The sequence below is a fragment of the Struthio camelus genome, chromosome 1 (assembly GCF_040807025.1).
Source record: "Struthio camelus isolate bStrCam1 chromosome 1, bStrCam1.hap1, whole genome shotgun sequence".
NCBI lineage: Eukaryota > Metazoa > Chordata > Aves > Struthioniformes > Struthionidae > Struthio > Struthio camelus.
In genome coordinates this window covers 188,992,869-189,016,775 of record NC_090942.1, presented here as the reverse complement: position 1 = coordinate 189,016,775, position 23,907 = coordinate 188,992,869, and the positions used below count along the sequence as shown (strand labels likewise).

Here is a 23,907-nt window from a genome sequence, read left to right as displayed (position 1 = left end):
AATTTCCCTTACCAAAACCACTGCTACAAACACACACTTTACCAGTCCTTCCCACAGAGATATCTACTGATCCAACCATGCCATATATTAATACTTAGTTTATACAGGTCTGCTTCTAAGTTGCCATAGAAGCAACTTAAGTCGACTTAATTAGGACCTGATGAAATTGCTGCCTTGTTCTTTATGTATTCATTAAAGGAGGTCAGGCTAAAGTCTTAGAACATTGTGGCATAATAGGCCAAGTTTTTTCATTGCCACATTTGGCAGCTTTGTATTTGGTGACACTCCTTCTACCTCCCTGTGGGTCAATGGAATAGGCGGTGCTAAAAAACACGAGAGATCCTAGCCTCAGGCTGCGAGGCTAGCCTCCTTTCAGAGGAGACGGCCCATCTCAGGCTTGAGATCTGAGCAGATCTAAAAGAGAGACAGATTCTGTGCTACAGCAAAGGAGAGCTGAAGCTGATGGACTCCAAGTCTTCTTCGCTCCCACAAGCTGACTGGATCTGGACTGGCCACAACTGCTTGGTACAGCCCTGCAATTACTTTGACCCCAACATACTGATAAAAACAGAGAGGCCACCTCCTGGGCCATTACATTTGCTAGACAAGTAAAGCTAGTTGGTGATGGGAAGGTGGAACAAGAAGGAATACTACCGACACTCACAGCAGATTAAATAGCTTTTGAGATGACAAATGGCAAGGAGAAAAAAAAGTGCAAGACAGCAGTAAGGAGGAAAACATGAAGGAATGAAAAAGAGAACGCGTGCAAGAAAAAAATGGAGCTAGCTGAAGATATTTCAAAGTTTAATACATTGAAACGTGAAGTAGTGTGATTCAACATACAAACACCGCTAGCATTAATATAACATGCTCCTATACAGTGATTTTAGGCATGTGTGAGAAAGGTGAATTCTAGCATATTTCCTCTGGGAAGACTTAGCAGGTCTGTTAAGCTTGATGTGCCTTTCCTGATGCAAGAGTCTTGGGAAGACATCAGATGTTCTCAGAACATTGTGAGAAAAAATTACTTTCCCTTGACATTTCATTCTCCATTACCCTTTGTTATCCTTCCCATATTACCCTAACCTTTCCTTGCAATGGTCTATAGGACTGCTAACATCTATTATTCCAAGTGGTTTGCACCTGTGATGCCAGCCATGCAGAAAACACAAACAGCCTACCTGTCTTAGAATTCCTCAGAAAAAGCAAGACAGCCACAGGGTGAAAGGAAAATCCATTTTTTCCTCTTTTTAGAATTCTCAAAAGAGCTCCTAGAATTCTACCAGCATAAAAACCATCAAGCTATTAATCTACTTTCTCAAGTGACAAACTGCTGAACAGTTACCCTCGGTATTTTTGCTGGAGTCCAATTTAAAGTGTCAAGCTATCAGATCCCAGATGGCTCAAATGCCACTCTTACCCTTCCATCCATATTGCTGCAGCTTTCTTTGGAAGGCCTGGATTTAAGCTCTAACAATTTAATGTCCACTAACAATTTAAATGTTCATCTCTATGTAAGACAAGGAAAGACTGAACTAATTAACATCTGCCCCTTAGGCTGGCTGATAAAGTACTCCTGGGGTGCAACTGAGGCAAAACAACCAGACTATGGCCAACTACCTTTCCCTGCTTGAACAGCAAAATCTTAGAGCAATTGCTCTACAGCAACTGGCATGGTGAATTCTGTAAGACAAAAAGGCCATAACTCATCTTTCTCAGGGCACTACGTTGCCTGCACATATATCAACGGGCTAAATAATTTCTTAACCACTTACAGAGTTCATGTTAAACCTCCAGTGAACGCAAAAGCGAGACAAGACCTCTTTTTGGATAAACTAATGAACGTGGAACAGGCTGAAGTTTGATGTCCACAGAATATGCAAAAATTCCAAACCAAAGGCAAGTGTGTACAAAATAATTTATTACAGCATAACATACGTTGGCAATATTTTACAGTGATTTTTCCATTCAACAGTTTTGGATCTAAACCGATGACACACAAAGGAGACAATCTTAATTAGAACAGTTTATTTGTCTTAATAAAATCCCCTCTTCGTGAATTTATATTTGCCTTAGAGGGGCTAGTTAATATTACTGAAATTATTTACATTGCAGGGAAATAAAAAACAAACTGCTTGAATGATTCCATTACAGTTTCCAGAAAACCGATTTTCTGTACAAGCCACAGTATAGTTATGTTGTGATAGCAGTTCTCGTAGAATGTAAAGCTGTCATATGTAGCCATTTTGTCCAGCAACACTATGCTTTAAATAGCTATATTTGATCTAGACTGCCATTTTGATGTGTTGTACACTGAACAGTTAATGCACCAGTATACAGAGTAAGAGAAGGTTCCTTGTGATTTGCAGTCAGCCTCTTTGTGCTCCCTTAAATAGTTTGTAAATATAAAACACACTCCTCCCATACTATTTGCTTTGCAGCACCTAAAGCAATAGTAGTTAGGCAAGAGAAGTACGAGTTTCTTGGCCATAAGTCCACAGCTAAGACTTTCAATGGAGGTAATATAGTAAATTTACCAGTGAATTTCTTCCATGTAGAGAGGAACCCCGTACTCCCCATTACTGTACCTTATGCATCTGCCCAAAACTGGAGTAGCTTTTTCAAACTAAGCATCAGTACGTGAACAGACCAGGAGAAATCAAAAGAGGAAGGAAGTGGAATACGAAACAAAGGGCAGACAACAGTATCCAATGCATTGTATTTTCAGGGAAATGCTTGAGAATACTCAAACTTAAAAAGTTAAATCACCCATAAACTTAAGGAAACAATAGCTATGGAACACAAGGTAGATAGAATACAGTTTTCAAAACACTTTGTTTTTACACAAACCTAATCTTCACACCCATCAACGCAGGTTCCATGTAAGACGCACAACTGACAAAAACATGCAAACTGCCAACGCTTTCATTGTCACTGTGCTTCAAAAGAAACCAAACAGACCAAAGAAAAATAAAAAACAGAAAAACCAAAGAACAACAGTAAAAGATGAAGAGGGTAATTCAAGCAGCACTTCAGTCTTAACCTGCTAAAATGCTCAGATGGTAATTTGATTAACAAGATATGATCACGTTTATATGTATAGGCAGCAACACTCAGGTGAAAGCAGTCTTCAACATCCATAGGTTTTTTTTTTGTTGTTGGGGAGGGCTCATGGGAATATTAAAAGATTTACAACTGTACAAGTATAAACATGAAAAGTGGTGATCGAGGATAATGTCTACATAAATATTGGCAGTTTTCATTGGGAGAAAAAAAAACCTAATAGCATACTCCTTTTCATTAACTATCCAAATATTTCATTCTACACCTGTTCAAGATATTAAAATACAACCTGGAAAAGTAACCCTGATCTGTATCCAGCCAGTCTGTAGGTGATGAGAGTCAAGAGTTTTGTATATATGTGCACGAGTATGCATACACGCATGCGCGCACAGAGGCTTTCACACACTCCTTCAGATTTCATTAGACAGCACATCATGGTTAATGGCTGTGTGGTTCACGGATGCAATGCTGCTATCCTCCTCATTTGTGGCAGGCATAAAGGCAGATGTAAAAGGAAACAGTTTATGACATGCTGCTTGATATTCTTCACATTGAGCGTGGCAGCTTCCAAAACTGCCATCAAGCAGTGCCTCAAAAACCTTTGTCAATGTCTAAAGAAACAAAAGTATCAGTTAACAAATGCAATTTACACCTGTTTTACTATCACAAATAAAAAGAGACACTATTACACAGTCCTGGCATGAGCAAATTCAGGTGCTCTGTTGGTATTTAGATTTCCTGTAGTTAACCAGGAAAAACCAAAATTTAATAAAGTTGTTCTCTCAAAAAATATTCATTTATCACTAAACATGAAGGATGTGTACTTCAGTACACGTTACCTAAGATCATATATGCTTTCATGTCTAAATCAAACTATATCTTTTACCTTCACGTTTTTGTCTCTCAGATTTTTATCCAATCTTGTAGCAATGGCAATTGCTTTTTCTTGTCTTGATTTGTCCAGGAAATACATCATCTTTGCACCTATCGCAAGAAAGAAAACAATATTGAGACATTAGTATTGCCAAATGCAGTACTGCACGTAGACACATGAAATCTGAAAAACTATAAACCAATGCGAATTCGGACTTCCTCAAGACGTCACATTTTTCTTCCTTATTCAGCATTTAAAATTAAGGAAACCTAAAAGCTATCCTGTAGTTCATTAGGAGCACAGGGAGAGAGTAACACAGCAGATCTCCTTCTGCAAGGAGGAAAAGGCTCACTTTACCAAGGACATGCCAAAACACAGTCAGGATACACATGTACAGAGTATGTTGATGACTAAGCTCTTCAAACCAGCAGGCGAAATGACATCTATCCTACAACTCAGGAAGCGAATACAAGACATTTTCTCACAGATACTCTGAAACCTTTTGAAAAGTACTGGAGTTAGGCAACCCGACAGAACAATTAAGTCATTGAACAATTTTGGAACACATTCCAGAAGGACTTCAGACTAGTATGTCCGTATAGCAGAAGGTAAGGTCAAGCATTAAAATTTATTTTCCTAATTAAAAGTGTCTCAGTTCTTACCGCTTTTTTTTAAATCTGAAAGATTTCAGAACAGAAATTGAGAGACTCAGTATATTTGGGTTTGGGTTATCACTGTCAAGACACATAGTAAATTTAACCTAGTTACGGTTGTTTAAAGCTATGGAGGTCACGGTACAGAACGTGAAAAGGGCTTAACGTTCTGTTTACATTTTTACCAGTAACCATTTTAAGCTAAAAAATGCTCCCTTGGACTCTCAGACGTAAGGTTTAGGTCTTTCAGGCCTTTAGACCCAACTAAAGATGCCAGATTAAAAAGATACCTACATATTGCACAGTAGAGGAGTCAATCATTTCAAACTTGTTTCAGCATAAACAGAAGCCTGACACACAGATGACCTCCTAGGGCTACAAAGGACATGTCTATGCTTAGCTCCCTCCTGATTTTGCACTAAAGTCCTGCTCTCCATTTGTTCCCACTGCCTGTAAATTAATATACAGTTGCATCTCGGTCGGTGATCAATGGACCCGAAGGGTAGCGAGGGGCTGCTGTGTACTTATGCCCCTCATCTCCACTCAGTGTCAATAAGACTCACCCTCTCCAAAGGGGTCCCCGATGCCACTCTAACATGGGTGCCACCACTGCCCGTGGCTAGCTTGGGTTCTTCTCCAAGACACTAAAGACGTAGCCAGTGCGAGGCCAAATTCATAAGTATTAACAGCCTTAACCTGCACAATTACCACGACAAACTCACTGTGCTGTTTTCCATAGTAATACAGGACAGGATCCTGGAAAACAGCCACTCAGTTAAGTGCCTAACCTTATTAGGCCTAAGATAATAAAGAAACAAAGTGGAAGAACACACCTATAAGAATCAAGGAGCAAGTACCTGCTGAAGTATCTGTGTCTGACTCTCCCAATGCCCAGTTTCAGAGGAAAGGGCTGCAAGGATTTCTCTCGGGGTGCTGTTCTAGAACAGCGCCCCACCTTTTTAATTGGCCCCATCTGCTTGGAAGAGGACACCTAAGCCTCCTCTGAGTGCAATGAACAATCCTTGGAGCTAACTGTTCCCAGTGATGCTAGATGGAGCCCAGGCAACTTTTACAAACTTAGGTGACATCAGTACTACTGCAGGTACTCTGTGCCTGAGAAATCTAAGCTTTTTCTTGCTTCCCAGCTGCTGGAGTAGTATTTTGTTTCCTCCTCTACTAGCTCCTCAGGTGACATTACTTTTTATTCCAAAAGTTTCTAGACTCAGTAGAAGCAACACATTTCAATTCAAACTTCCTTCCAATGAACTCCAACAGCTCTTCACAGTGTTTTTAAACCAGCAGTGCAAGTGTGGCATAGTTCAACTCTTCCATTGTTGCCTACAGAGCAGAAGAGTAAAGTAACAAATCTGCCATTACGTTTTTACTTATGCTGTTGCTACTTGACAAAGGTGTGAGTAGGAACAGAAACATCCCGGCTGAGCAGATCAGGGAAAAGCACTGCTTGTTATAACAAAAATCTTCTCCATCAGAAGGGCTAAACATTTACATCTCATATTTTCTAATTATGCCAACACCGGACGCTTCAACAAGAGGGATGACAGTGCTTCCATACTTGATTAGTTGTAGTGGTTTGATGGTTTAATCATGCCTTCTGAAGGTGAGAGGCAGTTCCTTATGCAGCTAATAAAAAAATAAATGGAATAGATTTTTTTAACATGGTAAAAGCAGGCAGAAGAAAGAATAACCATCAACTGAGTTTCTAACTCACCCCAGCTTACATATGATTTGTGGAGTGCAAAGACAGACACACATTTGAATCACTTCACTCATCTCATTTTCAAGAGCATTAAACAGTTAAACAAACCTGACAGTTGGTGCTGAAGAGAGGCAGCATTGTGGTGGAGAAACTCTTCATTAAAACTTTCCAAGTTTTTATTAACAAAGATCTTCTGCATTTCTTGAGTTAGGACCTTGCTCACGATTTCAGGGAGGTTACTATGATCAGATACTAGAAGGGGGAAGGCAAGAGGGACAGAAACAAAAAAGCATTTAAACATCATCAGAAAACAATGTGAAATAATAAACATCACTGCTAAAGAATTACCACTTCTTTCTACGCTTGTAGGCGGAAAGAAACGTGATCGTTCAAAACAGCGTTAACGTCAGCACAAGCTTTGCTATGTCAAAAACATCAATTTGATGTTTCTTTTGTTGAAAAATATTCATTTTGCATACGTATACATACATACTGCAGAAAAACACATGTCGCTAGTGAGAGCGATTTTATTTAAATCATCTAATTGGGAATGAAATAGCAAGAAATACACAGCCAGCTTACTTCAATACTGTCTCATGCACCAATTTGTTATTTTCCCAAGGAATCTTCAAGGCTTTAAATCTAAGCTGATTTATGTGACCAAAAAAATCCCCTAGATTTGGTAGTGCTTCTTCAGAGCAAACAGGGCAATACATTTAAGCAACTATAATCTCTAGCTTGCTTGTACGGTTTCTATTGTATTTTAAATTTTTTTTCCATGTCATAACTATTACTAACAACTGCTAAAGGTCTCATTGCATTTACAATGCAGGAGAACAAGCATTTACGCAATATCAGTTTAAAAATGAAATCAAGTGCTCTATAATTGGGTACAGAAGCATCTACAGGTAAAAAATTCCTAACAGCTTTCTGCTACGTACATTTCCTCTTGCTTAACACAAGTTCACAATGCACGCTTTGCTGCAGTCAAAAGTCTGTCTCCCCTATCTGCCCCTTATTTTCTTAAACCTTGCAAACATTCCAAGGAGCTTTGGAACACCTATTCCTCTGTGAACTCCACAGAGTACTGGGTCCACCTGGTGGATTAAGGGAGGAAGGAGTACAGTACATACATGCAACACTGCATAGCACAACCCCTGCTTTCTTAGGGAATACCTAAAAAAATAAACCATCAACTTACAGCCAGACAGATAAATACGTAATGCAAAAAGACTCTTCAAAACCATAACACCTAATTGTGTCCATGAACGTATTTCATTTTCCATATCCTTAAACACACATATGTATTCCCTACACACATACCAGCTTTAGAGAATTTAATCAAGCATTCATGTAGCCATGGGTTATTACTGTTGATAGCAAAAGCTCTTTTGACAGACTGTAACATTAGCAGAAACTTTCCTGTGGGAAGGGAAAGACAAAAACATATTGAGACTAAGAACACAGAACTTCCACGTCTCTTTTGTACAAACTACTCTTTTCATTAGTAAACCTAGCACAAACATTAGAAACATCAAGGCCTACAAAGAATTGGAAAGAAAACACACTTCTCCCATTCAAATTACCTCAGAATACAGAAATCCTTACTGGTCAAACTCTGGCAACACTGCCGAAGTGATGTTATTTTTTTGTTTGCTTTTCCTAGACACACACATTTCCTAGTTCACACTACAAGTAAATATTGCTTTCTACAGCTTTTATTAGTGTTCACTACCAACTTACTCTGCTCTTAGTTTGCAAAGTAAACTACTGGTGGCTTAACAAAAACGATCTGTCACTGTAAGCTTTCCCAAATATCTTCTCCATCACTTGATATGATGCAAGACCCTGCTTCAGTTAGCAAAAAAGATCTGTTCCCAACATTAATTTTAGACTACAGTTGGATAACACAAGCTGCCCTGCGGGATTACAAATCTACAGAGCAAAAATAAAACTATGCAATACCTTACCTTTTCTAAAGTATATTTCAAATGCTAATAAATGTGTGTCTATGTTATCTCCAATAAGACTCTTAAGTGGCATAAGGAACTTAATTGCTTCCTCTAATGGATTTTCTACCTGTTTTAATAAAAACACACACAATTAAAAGTTTAACCTCCAATCAATGTCAGGCAAACCAGATCAATGACAGTTTCTGATATCAAGAGCACTTAAACAATCACAGAGGCTAAAGGTGAACTGCTGATAGCTTTCCGAATTAAAGTGAACCAAAACATTGTTTCAATAGCCAGATTTAGAAGCGTTTCCTCCAGATTTCATGTCGAAAAAGGCAACACCATTGCTAACTGTGGCACTGTTTATGTAGTGTGATTAGTTGTGTTATAATTTAGCATTCAGGAAACAATTGCATACGACCACCTGACACAACAAGCTTGACCTTCAGAAATTACTCTGATAAAGGAAATAGCTCTTCTCTGTGCTCAGAAAAACGCTGGCTCAAGTCTTCAGATTCTGTGCACTGCAATCACATTGCTGCTATTTTTTCCTCTATTTACCACCTGAAAAATCAACAGACTTCTTTGGGCAGGAATTATCTTTTCGCTCAGTTTCTACCTGAATGAAGATGGCTGGAATACCCAGAATCTCTATTAGTAACCATATTGTTACTTTAGAACTTTAATGCATTAGAGGAAAAATTGTACTTTTCTTCAAGATAAGTAGAGGTAGACTACAACACCGTATTTTTGCATGCAAAAATAATTTCACAGGACTGCTGGATTCTTTTAGGAAAACCTCACAGTAATCCCATATTACAGGCAATCTCATGGCAGTGACGTGAACTCAACGTAAGGAGAAACACCATGCTAACCCTTTCCAGTTTTTCAGGAACTAGCTCTTCCCTGGGTCCACTAGTTTCCTCCTCCTCTTCATCTCGCTTTTTCTTTTGATTCTTCTGTTGTCGCTCTCTTTCTGCGTGCTTTCTTTCCTCTTCAAGTTTTGCTTTCTTCTGTGCTCTTCTTTGCTTGCTAAGCATTTTCTTCAGTTCTTTGGCCGAGAGATTTTCTACAGACGAAGGTAACAGATAATCCGCGTTACCAGTGAATCAAATTCCATACAAATCTTGTTTCTCTCAAGCAACAAACAGATACCACTACGTTCCTTCTCCCTGCATGACAATTACATACTTTTACAGTGATTTCCTTGCCAGTTTTTATACTTGCCAGAGTACCACATCACTGCATAGTCCACTGTTACTACTGGATTGCTATTTACAGCACAATAGTTGTTCTAGTACACCTTCTCTTATGTAGTGGCTACGTAAGCCTCAATTACTTGAAAGGTTAACTACTACAGAAAGCTGTTATAGCCATACAACAAGTTTCACTGTAGAAAACTAGACAGTGGTTTTCTCAAAGGTAATATTAAGCTCTTCATTCTAAGAAGAACTAGAAACATCATGACCGATTTACATTCCGTCTTAAAGCACGCCTATTGTCTTGCATGAGGGTGCCTACAGGACCAGTATACAGCCAAACACACAGTGCAGAATAGTCTCGATTTTCTGCAAATTCTAGGGAATAGCTAACTGGACACAATCAAAGACTGGGACAGTGTTCTGGGGGGGGGGGGGGGGGGGGGGGGGGGATAAAACTATTCCATTCTGTATTAACAGGGCCACTATAAGAGAGGTCAGGCTGCTTGCTGTGTTCAGATCTGTAGACTGGGCTGACAGGGAGCTAAACCAAAAAGGTTTAAGCAGTTGTGCAAAAAGCAGAATAAAGGAAACATGGTTCCCTGCAGGCCCGTCTACAAGTGGGGAACCTTCACCCTTTCCCATTCAGCCCTGCTTTCTTCCCTGCTGCCACATTGACCTGACTTGTTTTGCTGGAGCAATACCACAGTTCCTGCCAGTCATCCTGGGTGCTTCACTGAGAATACAGGCTGTGCCAAGGACGTGGGCATGGAACAGAAGAGCGGGCTACTAGGGGGCTAAGGCATCTTTTTTGTGGCTATGATGGCTTCACTACCTCTACCGGGCCCATGCTGGGGCCAGCCAGTGTCCTGAGACTGGGAAGCGAGGAGAAGCAGACCCGTTAAGTCCTCTTCACCCCACTGGCACAGTGCTATCTTTCCCTGAAGATAAGCCTACCCAATCTCAATTCAGAACAGGAAGGAACTACATTCTTCTAAAGGTTCTTCCTCACCCACGACAAGCTGCTGTCAAGATCCTGTCACACACCTATCTTACGTTAGATACCAAAATGCAACTCAAAACTGGATAAAAAAAAGATGCCAATTCTATCGTGCTGTCTATATGCATCTCCTTAAATGCATACGTACATATATGGCAGATACCAATACAATCTTATCTTTCCTTCAGAGATAAATTTTACTGCAACATTTAGTGGCATTTCTTATTTAGTTTAACTTTTTCTTCTATGTCAAATCTCCTTCCCCTTACAAAGGGCCATATATTAATTCTGTCCCTTTTGACAACATTTTCTGAGTGTTGCAGTGGTTGTATAACATTACATATACTAGCTGCTCTCACTGGCACCATGAAAGGAGAAGCAATTATTTAGCTTAGAAAAGAAAAACAAACAAAATAAAAAAAGAATAACACATTTGCCCACAAGTCCTCAGACCTCTATACCACACACAACGGGTTTTCGAAGAAAACCTGCTTTCCATTTAGTACTAGTTTCAGATCATTTCTCAAATGCCTTCATTTTACACCCATCTATGCAGTTTTAAGTCCCAAAATTATGTGGCAAATAATGAAATGCAATGCAATGCTCACTTGTATTACTAGATCATAGGTGAATTAAACACATATGATCACAATCCAATTCTTACAACAACTCACAGAATGCTTTCCCACAAAAATATATCTATTACGTTCCACAATTTTAGGACATTTCGCTATCTTTTGGTTAAAGGAACCTTTGACAAATGGCTAAATTCAATTTGACTTTTCCTCTTGAGATTCTGAAATGCCACCCTTTCCCAAGCGTTCCAACGACAGCTAAGTCCATTCCTGCGCTAGTTTTACAAGACGGTGAGAGAAGAGCAGAGAGAAAGCCAGCCAGGACATGTTATGCACAATCTCTTTCCAGTTGCTAACCAATTCTAAGGGACAAAAATGGAACAACCTGTGTACATTACAACTGATCCTGATTCTACAGCACATCGGCTACTTAGCTTAATAAGTTAGTATTTGTGTCATACACATATGAGCCTCCATTATGGTCCAGATACCTGAATTCACTTCTTGTTCTTTACTTTCATTGGCAAGAGGATTATCATGTAGCTTCAAGTAGATTTCAATCGCTGATCGAGCAGCCTTGAAATAGAAGGTATGTTTCCTGAGCACATCTTCTAATCTCAAAAGGTCCACATAGGCACGAAGAGTCATCTTTCTCATGCAGTATGTGTGGAAGTCAAACTGATCATCTGTTATCTCAAAAAAATGCTTCAAGGAAGAAAACACAAAACACGTCTCAGGCATGACCCTGGCTTATTTCATCTCTATCTAATTAAAAATAGATAAAAAGTAACAGCTGATAATTATTTACAGGCAATATTGAACAAGCATAGAAATATTGGGGTAATATTGATTGTCCAGGGGAGCCTGTCAGTAGGGAAAAAAATCACTGCGGAAAATCCCCTTTTGCTGGCAAAACAGACGAGATTCTTAAAACACTCTTTAAAAAACAAAATGAAATGCAATTGCTCTGATAAAAAAATAATTAGCAGAAGACAGCATAAAGTTAGCGTACAAATACTGTAGACAGAAGACGTGACATTTCACACTCAGTCTTTTTTTTACTTCAAATAATAATTTTGCAAATAATACCTAAGAGCGAGCTCTGTTGTACACAACACTAAACTACCGATTACTAGCCTGTTGTAAAAATCATTATCCTAGAAATTTTACATGCAAAGAAAATCATGCTAATTACATCAGCAAGCATTTACATTAATGTATGAGAAATACTGGGGAAGAAAGGGACCAATGCCAGTCCTACTTACCCTTTCTACCTCGTGACATTTTTTCAAGGCATCACCATACTTCCCTAGCCTTTGATAAGCTGCGGCACATTCAGTCTGGAACCACATACACTGCATTTCATTTAGGTTTTCCATAGCAGACGTCCCTTCCTGAAATAAGTGTCATTATCACTTTTTGCCATTAGAATTTACCAGCTTCTCCTTTCAGGTATGGCTACTAGTTTCAGGATGTTAGAAGGAAACAATCTTTCAACTACTTTGAACATAAAAGGGCTGTCACCTCCCAGATACTGTGAGTTACACCTATGATACGCTATGCTCCCCAAAACACAAAGCAATACATTTAAACCATTTGATAAATACTTATCTGAACAGGGTGAGAGTCTCTTTCTCTCTCATACACACACACACACACATCTCAGTTTATATATATATACACACACACATATATATAACACTCATGCTCACATATGCAGTCCTACTTTCATACTTTGGAGGCAGAGAACACCACTATTTTTGAAAGCCTTAATGTTTAGCCAAGTTTCTTTGTTGTTTTGTTCCTCTGAGGAGTTGCATCCACTAGTCTAAAAATCCACAAATATACTTACTGCTTTGCCCTGTCGCCTGAAGACTTTCTACATTTGTTCAGAACTAGTTTGGCTAGTCTAAATAAAGTTAGTTTTAGACTTGACATTTTCGGGGGGGGAGGGGAAGAGTACTATGATTTATTCTTTACAATTCCAGTGCTCTAGATCAAGAACAAATCAACTAACTGGAAGCAAAGTAAACATTTATCAAGAACACTGGCCACCCAATTCTCAAAACAGTCTTTACACTAGAGGGGAAAAAAACCAGTCCAACTCATAGTCTTTCATTTTTCATATAAATTATTTAGGATGAGATTTGCCCCATCTTCCTGCAGGCACCTATGCTAGGCTTCTGCAGTTCTCGCTCTGGCAATTCAGCCAAGAATACATGTCTACTTGTAGCAATCAAATTTTCAAGGGCTCCTACAAATAACTAGAAAGCTCAGATCCACCTTCAAGTGCTCTCTCACTTGAAATCAAGAAGAACTAAGGAGCCTATTTTATGCACCTGCCCCAGGAAACACCATCAAGTAGCTGTCTTCATAGTTAGCTACATAAGCACCAGGGAAATCCGGCCTTCATGTATCCTTATGTATCCACATTGTGTTCAAAGCCAAAAAGATTACACAATTTAAAGTGCTTACCCTGCCTCCTAAGGGCAGGATTTTCTTCATACAATTTTATTACGTAGCACTAACTTAGAAGAATGAAATAGTCAAGTCCAAATTACATGTATGTTGAAGTTAAACCATAATGTATATTGTAGCTTGCACGTTCCTGTACAGCTGGCTCACACTGCATCACTGGAAAACAGCAGGTTTTAAAAACAAAATCTCTCTCAGATACATTTCCGGAGAGCTACTTACAATTAAGGCACTGCGAAAACATTTCTGGAGAACTATTTTTGAACAACCACTTGTTCAGTATTTACTGGATAAGCGCGCCTTAGCAATGGACACTTTCCACAGATGAATTTAGTAGAGTGAAAAACATGCTGTCAGAGGCAAACAAAAACTCTCTCTTCAGTACAGCAAACTACCTTACCCTAGTAAATTTCGAACACATCTCTTCTCCATCTTTCACCATATTTGCTCGCAGCATGTATTTTGCACATTTAGAATTGATAAATCTGTCTGCAGTATCCAGAGACTGTGCTTCATCCATCCATTTGGCAGCTTCCTTGAGATTACCTACATGCTATTTGAGAGGAAGTGCACAGTTAACTTTTAGTATAAACTTCATTTAACTAACTACCAAAATCTTCAGCTACTGGTATTTCGTCCTTAAAAAAGGGCAACAATGCTGTATTATTATTTCCCTCCCTTTCCTCCAACCCCTCCCTCCCCCTCACCCCGAGATTTTTTTTCAAAATGACAGTTTGCTGCAAGCTGTGACTGCAAACACCTGACTGCACAAAGGCGGTTTCATTTTCTTACTGACAGAACAGGGCTCAAAAAGAAACCCACACCAAAACCAATGCCCACAACCACCACAAACCAAAAACCTATCCATGTCACAACGCTCAAAAAGGGACTTTTGGTTGCTTGTTTGTTTTAATTCCAAGTGTCTACATTAGCTTTTTACCTTGTAAATTTTTGCTTTTAAATAGAACAGTTCTATTAATGTTGGAGTGCTTGCAATTGCAGCATTAATGTAATCCAAGGCCAAAGAACACTGGCCAAGTTTGTCAAAGTGCTGTGCCAGGAAATACCGAACCCAAAGCAGTGTCGTTGGGGGCTCTTTTTCTCCATTTTCTGCAACAAAACATATAAAATTACAGTAACCTATCAGGCTCAAGACTTCATTTGGAAAAGAGACACAACAAAGGCATGGAAAACATAGCAAGTATTTGTTCTAACGTAGTCATTTACTGACAGTCTCAACAACTTCTTCTTGCAAAAAGTAGCAGCACTCCAACAATTACTGATAACTGCTAGATACAGTATTAGTAACCACAGTGGAATTAACAGAAGTGCATAGAAACTTACCACATGGACTAAAAAGATCACAAGTTTTCAAAGAGGCTTCATAACCAGTAACAAGCTCTTGGATAGTGGAAACCTGCATATAAGAAGTATCAGCTTACAAGATTTGCTTTACCATTGTATATACATAAACTAGCAAATACGTCACTAACAACATTGGACAAAATTTGGGCATCAATATTAAAATAGTTACTTGAGAACAATATTTGAGGTAGTCTCATACAATTTACTTCACTTTTCACAAGCTGTCTTCAAGCTCCCATTTTAAATGACAATATGGAAGGGAAACAGGTGTCACTATTCTGTTTAGCAATAAGCTACCAAAAATTAATTAAGTGCAGTTGATCAGTATCCTTCATAAGTTATATTTATTTTGAGGGGACAGGAGGTTGGACTGCCTTTTTTTTCCCTCCCTCCTTTAAGATACTAGTTAACTGTGCAATTTGAAGCAATTTAACAAAAGTGTTTTGGAGAAGACTGAGCATGAACTTCCCAAAACAAGACTGACATAGAAAAGACTTCTGTGGTTTTCTGGCTGATATGTACTTCTACAGACATTTTTTTTTATCATTATTATTGTTTAAAAGGTACTGCTGCCTAGAAAACTGGGTGCATCCTTTGCTATTCCAAAATAAAAATACATTTGACTGATGTAAGGCTAACACTTTCCGAAATCAGACCGTGCCAATGATCTCACTTGTTGACCACTGCAAGACGGAAGACCCAAAATTCAGACATACAGTCTGAATTCACACTGTACAAGTTTGACATCAACACCACCAGTGTTAGTATCTGCACATTTCATAACAATGAACTGCTCCAAATCATCATTCTACATGTGCCAAGTCTAGCAAGGCTTCTCAAGGAAACAGGAGCAGAACTAAAACAAGTAAGAAATATAATGCATGCATATATGCTCCAAATACTGAAGGGACTTGAGAAACGAGATCTTACTGCGAGCATAAGGAGACTATGACTACATTCACCAACTAGATTTTTACCATCTAGAGATTTCACCTAAAACCTCAACAGAGAAACATAACTTGATCCGGGGGGCGGGGGGGGGGAACCTAGTTGCAAGAATAAATCCATAAATACAGGGGACAGCTGGCAAAATTAGAAAAAAGTAGGATTTGATAAAGCATGCAACACTACTTCAAGATATGCTTCTTACAGGAGGGAAAATAAACCTTGTTCTAGGAGACCAAAGTTTTCAATCTGAAGGGTACTACTCCATTTAATCTAACTCGGCATGACAGGCAAGAGAGGCCAAGTACTTGTTTCAAAGAGAGCAGAGAAGTTGACATGCTCAAGTCACATGCAGCCAGCGTAAATGTCTCAAAAGTGTAATAAAATTTATACGCAGATAGGCTCATTCTGGACAGCTCTGGGCAAATCTCATGATAAATATGGGTTTCTGGTTAAAAACAAAAAACCAAACTTGTCAAGCACATACAAGTATTACGAGACTTCAAATCATTCCAGAACGATAAAGGAACGTTAAGAAGTCAGGAATAAACAGACAAAATGGACTGCATTGCTCTCGGGTCCCAGAGATCCGTTTGCTAAAAGAAACCTCAAATAGCCTCAGAAAATCCTTGACAAATTTATTTTAATAAAGAAAACTAAGTGAGGAAGTAATCAGCTGGTTCAAATAGCAGGCTGGCAGTATATAGGTAGAACAGAAGCAGCTGCGTTTCCTTGCTGCTTCCACGGCAACTTCCCAGTACTCACAAACTTATCCTCTTCTGGCTGCTAATAAACTCAAGCTCCTCCTGAGATCAGCCAGCTTCACTAGACTGAAAACTGTTTGTAAAGGAAAAAAACCCTTCATTCCTTTAAAACACACGCACACAAAAGAGCCTCCCAAACCAAACTAACTACCAACACCAATTTTTGCACAACTGTGAGCACACTCGGAGTACGGCCTTGCAGCTGGACGAAGACCATGCTGCCACCAAAAGGACGGTCCCACCATCCCTGGGCCACACGTGGCTGCTCCCTGCACTGGGCAAGGGCTCGCAACTGTCGGCAGGGTCGTTAACTGACTTGCTACCCTACTCCATCTCAGTGTACAGACACTCAGTTGCTTTTTCCAATATGAGGGGGGAGCTGGCAATGGGCAGACTTGGGGCAGCGGGGTGGTGAGAAAACCACTTTTGCTAGCGGAATGGTCTTCAATCAGCTTACAGCAACGGTGAAATCAAACCCCCTGATCCCGAGGTAATTGGTGATACCTAACTGCAGCACGTTTTAAAAGATGCTACGTTCTTCCAAATTCAGAACTCTGCAGTGGTTTTGGCTTCTACAGTCCAAGAAAGTATGCTGCAATTGTCATTCTAAACAGTAGTTTGAACAACGTCTTTGGAAAATACTCTAAGCACTCAGTGAAAGCAACAACTACAACAAGGTAAATCAGGTAATTAGATAAAACCAGGTGATTGCAGACATTCTTGATGAAAACAGATAACATCTGCTTCCCGTGACTACTCACTCAGAAATCCAGTTTTTCCTTTTTTCTACTTACATTGTGTGCTCCAGTCTCTCACCAGTAAATTAGGAAAAGAATTCTAGGGTCATGTGCCACTCCAGGGCAGAACAAATGCTCTGGAAACAGCAACTGTCCTGAGCTACTCCCATTTCTGCGTTCAAATCAACTACAATTTAAGTAGCAAAATCTCCCTTGGATTTCTCATTTTCATCTGTATTCTAGACTCACCATTGTCATCTCAAAGGCATTACAATTTCTGCATTTCTAAAAAACACCACAGAACTCTTCATGAAGATCTCTTTTTTTTAATTTCTAAAAGTCAAACTGAAATATCTGGAAAACATACCACAATGCTAACCATGAGTTAGTTTCCAATGGTACTATTCCAGGAAAAAACAGATTTCAGTCATTCCCTTGTCATGTATCCTGAAAAAGCACAAGGTATTACAAAAGCATAAGTCATCAACAAGTCTCTGGTTTTGCTATGACAAGAACGGAGCCAATTCCAGAACTAGGGCCACCAAATACCACAGAGACTACACGTGTGCTACTGGTGGAAACATATCTTTACCTGCAACATGAAGCAGCCTTCATATCTTACTGTGGAAAAAAAAGAATCAAATCCCAAACCTTTGCACAGGTCATGATCTACGGCTTTAACTACATTAGGCAACAACAATGAGCTAAGAAGCAAGAAATCAAGGGGGAAGGGCTTTCGCTCCCCCAGTAGCACAAGCTGGTGAAACACTCATTCCTCCACAGTGTGCGAAATAGTAGCGGTCATGTATTTCTCCCTCCTGTGCCTTATATTAAGATGGAAATTGCATGTGCTCATACACCAATACAGACTCTTGACAGGTGTAATCATCCTCAAAGCTAAGGCGGCACCTTCCACATTCAAACTACTACTCAAACTTCTACTGCTAGAAGCAAAAACCCCACAGAAGATAGAATGGTCTCCAGTCCATTCCTTTGCCATTTATTTTCATGGCAAGGATTGTTTCATAACTTTGAGTTATGTCTTCAGGTGACTATCTGAGACATACAAACTGAACCATCATGCATACACAACTGTGTGTGCATACACACACACACACACACACACACACACCCCTTTCATATGTATATATTTTTTTCTTTTTTTGCTGTAAGCAAAAAGAACAAAATTCACTTAAGCTCCAGTTCTGGATTACTTTGTTCCGCGAGCATTAGCTTCTACTTACCAGGCCATCAATAGCGCAAAACATATTGTAGCCTCTTCTGTAAGGGACAGCAAAAGGGGAAATCGGTTTCCTGATAAATAGGCGATGGCTAGATTTCTTTTATTGTTAATCGTAGCTATTACGGTGGCACCGATAGACCATCAGCGAAAAAGGGGACTACGTCCCACCATACACCAAACGACTCCTGCCACAGAAGTCTTTCGTAAGACAGACAAAGAGCAAAAGAGGAATATCACATACACACAAGAGCAAACAACATGAGCATTGGAGAACGGGATGTTAGGACTAAAACAGACTCACTGCCAGTTTCAAACTTTCTTCTTCACTCCATGTAGGATCTAAGTTGCATGGAATGATAGAGAAATAAAAGTAAAGAGGAAAGCAATAAGGAAAGGATTTAAGAGGAGAACACACGGAACGAGGGCGAGGAGAAATATTTAGTGGAAGGCCACGTAGTTGAAGCCAACAGCCCACCAACACAGAGCAAGGATTCAAAGTTTTCAAAGAGAAGGCTCAGAAACTCTCCGGGTTCATTACTATGCATGTTAAATTACTAAATTAATAATCTCTCTATTATTATAAAATAATTTGCCTAACCACTGTAATAGACTTTTGTTTCAATGACCACCTTCCAGAGACTAACACTGTATTTCATTCTTCAATGAAACCACAACTGTAAGAAAAGGAACTGAATGTAATTCTCCATATCTTTAATAAGGGTATTGCAGCATACTATATAGCGGCCAGAATTAAGCTACTACATTTAATAGCGTACTCCTTTTTTTAAAAAAAGGATTAAGCATGTCAATTTACCAGTCACAATCACTACATTTAAGTATTTTTCAGTTATTGCAATCGTATGGCAATTATAAATCAGCAAGATATCATTAGTGTTTGTACTGCACAAAAATTAAGAGATCCTGTAGTCAGTTTCTGAAGCAACCCACACGTTTAACATTCAGCACACCTTAGAGCTGCTGCCTTCTGGATTCCTGCGGTATGATTAGGCTCTTATTCACACTGTTCTCAAAGGCAAACAACCAGAAGCAAAATTTCAATACTCCTCCTAAGCTGTAAACAGTTCAAGGTGCATCCATAAACCTGCCTGAACAAAATATGCTATTGACCTGTAGATACAGATACCAAGGTCTTTCTAAGGTAAGAAAATTTGTACCTGTTTTAGTTATGCATTAGTGTAGAATCTTCAGGCAAGTCCTAGAAATACTTTTGAAAGACATGCTTCATTTTGTAAGGGAAAAAAAAAAAAAACCACACTGTTACTATAGGAGAGGACTTTACTAAAACAAAGTTCATACACAGTTACACAAATGAGACATGCCTGGAACATCACCAGCAACAAAGAGGAGACAAAACAGCGCAGAAGAGTAAAAACAGAGAGCAGACAGGAACGAGACCATGCTGCTTGACACAAACACGTGCTTCGTAACATTTTAATCACTAAAACAGCCCATAAACATCATGCTTCCAGTGGATCACTTCTGGGTATTAACGCACAGGAGGAGAAGGACACTTTAGAAAACCACTTCTGACTATGTCCTTACAGAAAGCCTAACAAACATGCATACTGGGATCTATTTCAGCATTTTTCATATTGTTATTTAAGAGAGCTGAAATTTGTTGAAGAGTAGCTATTCACTATTCACAGTTCTGTACCGCATCCAGTAATTTATATTAAAAAACACTTCTTTCCACTCTGAACATTATGACTTGCAAGTACTACAGAAGATTTAGATTGTCTCTGTAATATCTGCTCTAAAGATATAGTTCAATGACAGCTACATGTACTTGTGTCCCCAGGACAGAAATCCATAGTTTACCTACCCATACAGATTTGCAGAGCACTACTACTGCTTACCAGAGCCAACAAAATAATTTTCTCCTTCCGGACTTCTGGAATTGTAGTCCTTTTTGTTACTGCTGAATGCTTCTTTATTTGCTACACCTTTCTGTCAGTGGAAGAGCAGTGCCAGAAGTGAAGTACCTACAGTACTTCTACACCTGCTTTAACTGCCCACGCGCACATTTAGGGGCAGACAGACACATGCAGAAGCAAAGCAGAGAGGAACACACCTATTACTACCTCTGCTCCCTCTCAAGCACAGGATCCCCGGAACTGCAAAAAAGAGACCTAGAAAAAGCCTGGTGGAACGCACACCGAGGTCACAACTTGAATGATCCACTCACTTCGCAAAGAGTAACTTTTTGTTCTCCTTCAAGCAGCTGCACCCTCCGCTGCAGCCAAAGCTGAAACAGTAGCCAAGTATAAGAACAAGATGCTGGAGGCTCAGGAAAAAAGCCCAACCTTGCCTCACCAACGTCAAGTCTACAAGTTTCTGAAAGTTCAGTGTCTCAAACCAACGTTCTGCTTCCAACAGGCTTCCACGAACACCAAAAGTCTGAGACCCCCCCACGGTAGCACTGGATCCTTTTCCATGCAGGAACACTTTGCCTAGTGTGTTTGGTCAGGCTTTCCACAAAGGACTAGAGGGAAAAAATAGCCAACAGTTCCTCAGCTTCCAGTAGCCGACACAATTAAGCTTCTCCTAAGAAACTTCTGGGTACTTTTGTTTCAGCAGTTACAACAGAGAGGCATAATAAAAGCAACTTCCCAAGAACCTCACTGACTCTGAGACTCATCCGTCTCTCAAAGCTCTTGAAGTCCATGATGCAAGGGAAGGGATGAGACCATTCTCTATTTGAAAGCTATCTAGTATCAGTCCTGAGACCGCAAGACAGACAGCTGCAAGCCTTACTCCCCTCCACACATTTACTTTGAGACACACAACCCAGAAGAACTTAGGCTGCAGGGAAAAAACAAACCTGTACCATCTAGAAATCCAAACTGTCTTGGGATTTCTGAGGGATTTCACAAGATTTAGAAGGTCAACAGCCTGAAGGATCAAACACAAGCTGCACTTTGCCACAAGCATCAGATACTCCCTCTGTAGACACTTCCTTCATTTCAGAGGGAGTTGTAAGATGGAGCATTACCTTTCTGAACTGCAATCTGCAGCCAATTTTAAAAGACAGCTGTAGACCTTTCCAAGGAAGGAGAAGGGTTGCTGCCAGACTTCTCTCTCCTTCAAAATAAGGGAGTAATTCCACAGAATTGTCTTCCCTGATATTGAGAAAGCACTTCTACTGTTCCTAGCAAAATGACGTCTCTTGCAGAGAGGCCTGCAGAAAAGAGAGAGAAAATAGCTGGTAGAAATGGAGGGAACACCCAGTTGTGAAACTGCTCATCATCCACTAGGTCTTCCATGCTTGAAATGGAGTGGGATGTTCCCAGAGACAGAGGATCTCAATCCTGGAATCTCAGAATTTGCTTCAAATGTCAAACAGCTCTATTTTCCTATGGTCTAAAAGGTCAGCATGGGTGCTCTCCATCGCTGGGAAGCTTGCTCTGCTCAGGTAGTTCGGAAGATCTGCAACGGGAGGACTGCGTAACCCACCCAGCAACGCAACACAATTTCTGCACGCTGCATTTTCTTTTAAGGTGACAGGATACATACAGCAAGTGTGTGCTTTTGTGCCCTTCTAAGTATTAAAGGCTGTCTTATCTGTGCTGGAAACATGGAACCAGCCACCTTGCTCTGTTAAACAGAGAATTCTCCACAGCACTTTGTTTTCTGAAGAAAACTTGCTTCTTGCAAGTCACAGGCATGGCGCTGATGGCAGTGACCCTTGCAGGTCACAGAAAAGGATCTTGAAGCACCATACGGCTTTGTCATCAACGAAGCAATCCAATGACTACTTATTTGAGAAAGACGACTCCTGGAGACCCACAAATTCCATCTTCATGGGGCAGTAGAAACGTGTCTCAAAGCTAGATCAGATCAATCCCTTTTTTTCCATCTCAAAGCATAGCTCAGTTTTGACAGTAATTCCCATTACCAGCACAGTAAAAGCTGGTGGCACCTGAACAAAGCTTTCGGGTTCCTGAGTAACATTTCTTATTCAGAAAAACGAGGCAGAGCTGGTGTTACAGACATCACTTTTCCAGCAGAGCAGAAGAGATGTTTTCTAGATTTTTTTTTTTTTTTTTAAACAAACCCTTTGATAATATATACGTGAGAATTTGAAAAACAGTTGCACCTATCAAAAGATGTAGGAACAACCTGCAACTTGCTTAGTTATAGAGTTCACAAAGGCAAACGGCTGTACTAGAACTTCAGAAAAGTCACCGTGTCCTGGAAAAGACAGATAGATACTGACTGGACAGCAACTTAAAGGACAGAAACTATCAAAGTCTTTCAACAGTAGTAGCAGTAAGGCGTTTGCCCTGGGCCAGAGAAAAGCCGTGTGGGCATTAACAGACAGAATCCCTGTGGCCAAATTATCAGAAATATCTTTCACAAGAGAGAAACAAGTAGTGCACACCCTGAAGAAATACTCTAAACTCCTTGGGGGAAACTGGTTTTAAAAAACCCAACCAACCAACAAACTGTCCAAAAAAGTACTATGACAGCAGCTGGAATCTTAGCTACTCTGACACGTTATCTAAGAAACCAAGAAGGTGCTCAGAGAAGCATTATCAATGGCCCCTGCAGAATATCTGTGAACTTGGTACCAAAGTTAACACAGGAAAAGCAGAAAGTAGCTGCTGGCTCCGATTTCTGGAGAATAGGTCTTTGATAACAGCCCGATTAGGGCTTGTGCCTGATCTGTGCCACACAAATAAAGGCAGTACCAAACCATTCCTTTCTGAGTCGGGGTGAAAACAAATTCAGGACTGGGTTGCCTCTGTTCCCAGCCTGTGCATGAGACAATGGTATTTATACAGACACACACAGACCCCCCACACCAGCCAATATTATAAAGCTGAAAGCTGCAGGAGTTGAACCCCCAAGACAACGAAGGGGAATGCTGTACAGAATTGGTGCTGAGCTTCCTCTCAGCACCATTTTAACAACAGCTTCCTCAGAACCATTGCAGAGCTAAAAAAGCTCTGATACAATAATAGTACAAACAGGAACATCATCTGAAGTATTTCTTCCCTGATGGATTCTGTTTCAGAACCCACTCTGTTCACAGGGGCGCCTTCACAGCCTCCCTTTAAAGGTTCCCTTGATTCCTTGGGATGGGCAAGACACGGGCATACAGCTTGGCAAGGAACTCAGACCCCCTCGCTAAGGCTCCTAAGGAACCTCATACACGGGGACCCTGTGTTCAGAGTCAGTTAGGCTCTTGCCCAAGACATAAAACTGCATCCTAGAGCCTCCATCTTGACAAATGCGGAGAACTTAGACCTGAACCTTCAGTTCCGAAAGATGGTTATGAAGGGAGATTTTTTCAAGGTAACAGGAGCACACTTGATTAT

At 40.0% G+C, this 23,907-nt stretch overlaps 1 protein-coding gene across 3 annotated transcripts in view; it reads right to left on the bottom strand.

Moving 5' to 3' along the window:
• Window positions 1–1,904: 1,904 nt before the first annotated feature.
• NAA16 (N-alpha-acetyltransferase 16, NatA auxiliary subunit) overlaps window positions 1,905–23,907 on the bottom strand; it is a 76,647-nt gene continuing 54,644 nt past the window's right edge. For 2 of the 3 annotated variants that reach the window (XM_068929723.1, XM_068929724.1), the window contains exons 10-20: window positions 14,856–14,928; window positions 14,452–14,621; window positions 13,912–14,064; window positions 12,302–12,430; window positions 11,528–11,741; window positions 9,138–9,331; window positions 8,278–8,386; window positions 7,631–7,729; window positions 6,416–6,559; window positions 3,950–4,047; window positions 1,905–3,674 (exon numbers count right to left, since the gene is read on the bottom strand). In XM_068929723.1, coding sequence (XP_068785824.1) covers window positions 3,474–3,674; window positions 3,950–4,047; window positions 6,416–6,559; window positions 7,631–7,729; window positions 8,278–8,386; window positions 9,138–9,331; window positions 11,528–11,741; window positions 12,302–12,430; window positions 13,912–14,064; window positions 14,452–14,621; window positions 14,856–14,928 — 1,584 coding nt within the window. In that variant the 3' untranslated portion in view covers window positions 1,905–3,473. Of the gene's footprint in view, window positions 3,675–3,949; window positions 4,048–6,163; window positions 6,232–6,415; window positions 6,560–7,630; window positions 7,730–8,277; window positions 8,387–9,137; window positions 9,332–11,527; window positions 11,742–12,301; window positions 12,431–13,911; window positions 14,065–14,451; window positions 14,622–14,855; window positions 14,929–23,907 lie in introns of all 3 variants that reach the window. The other variant, XR_011138594.1, reaches the window with a different exon arrangement.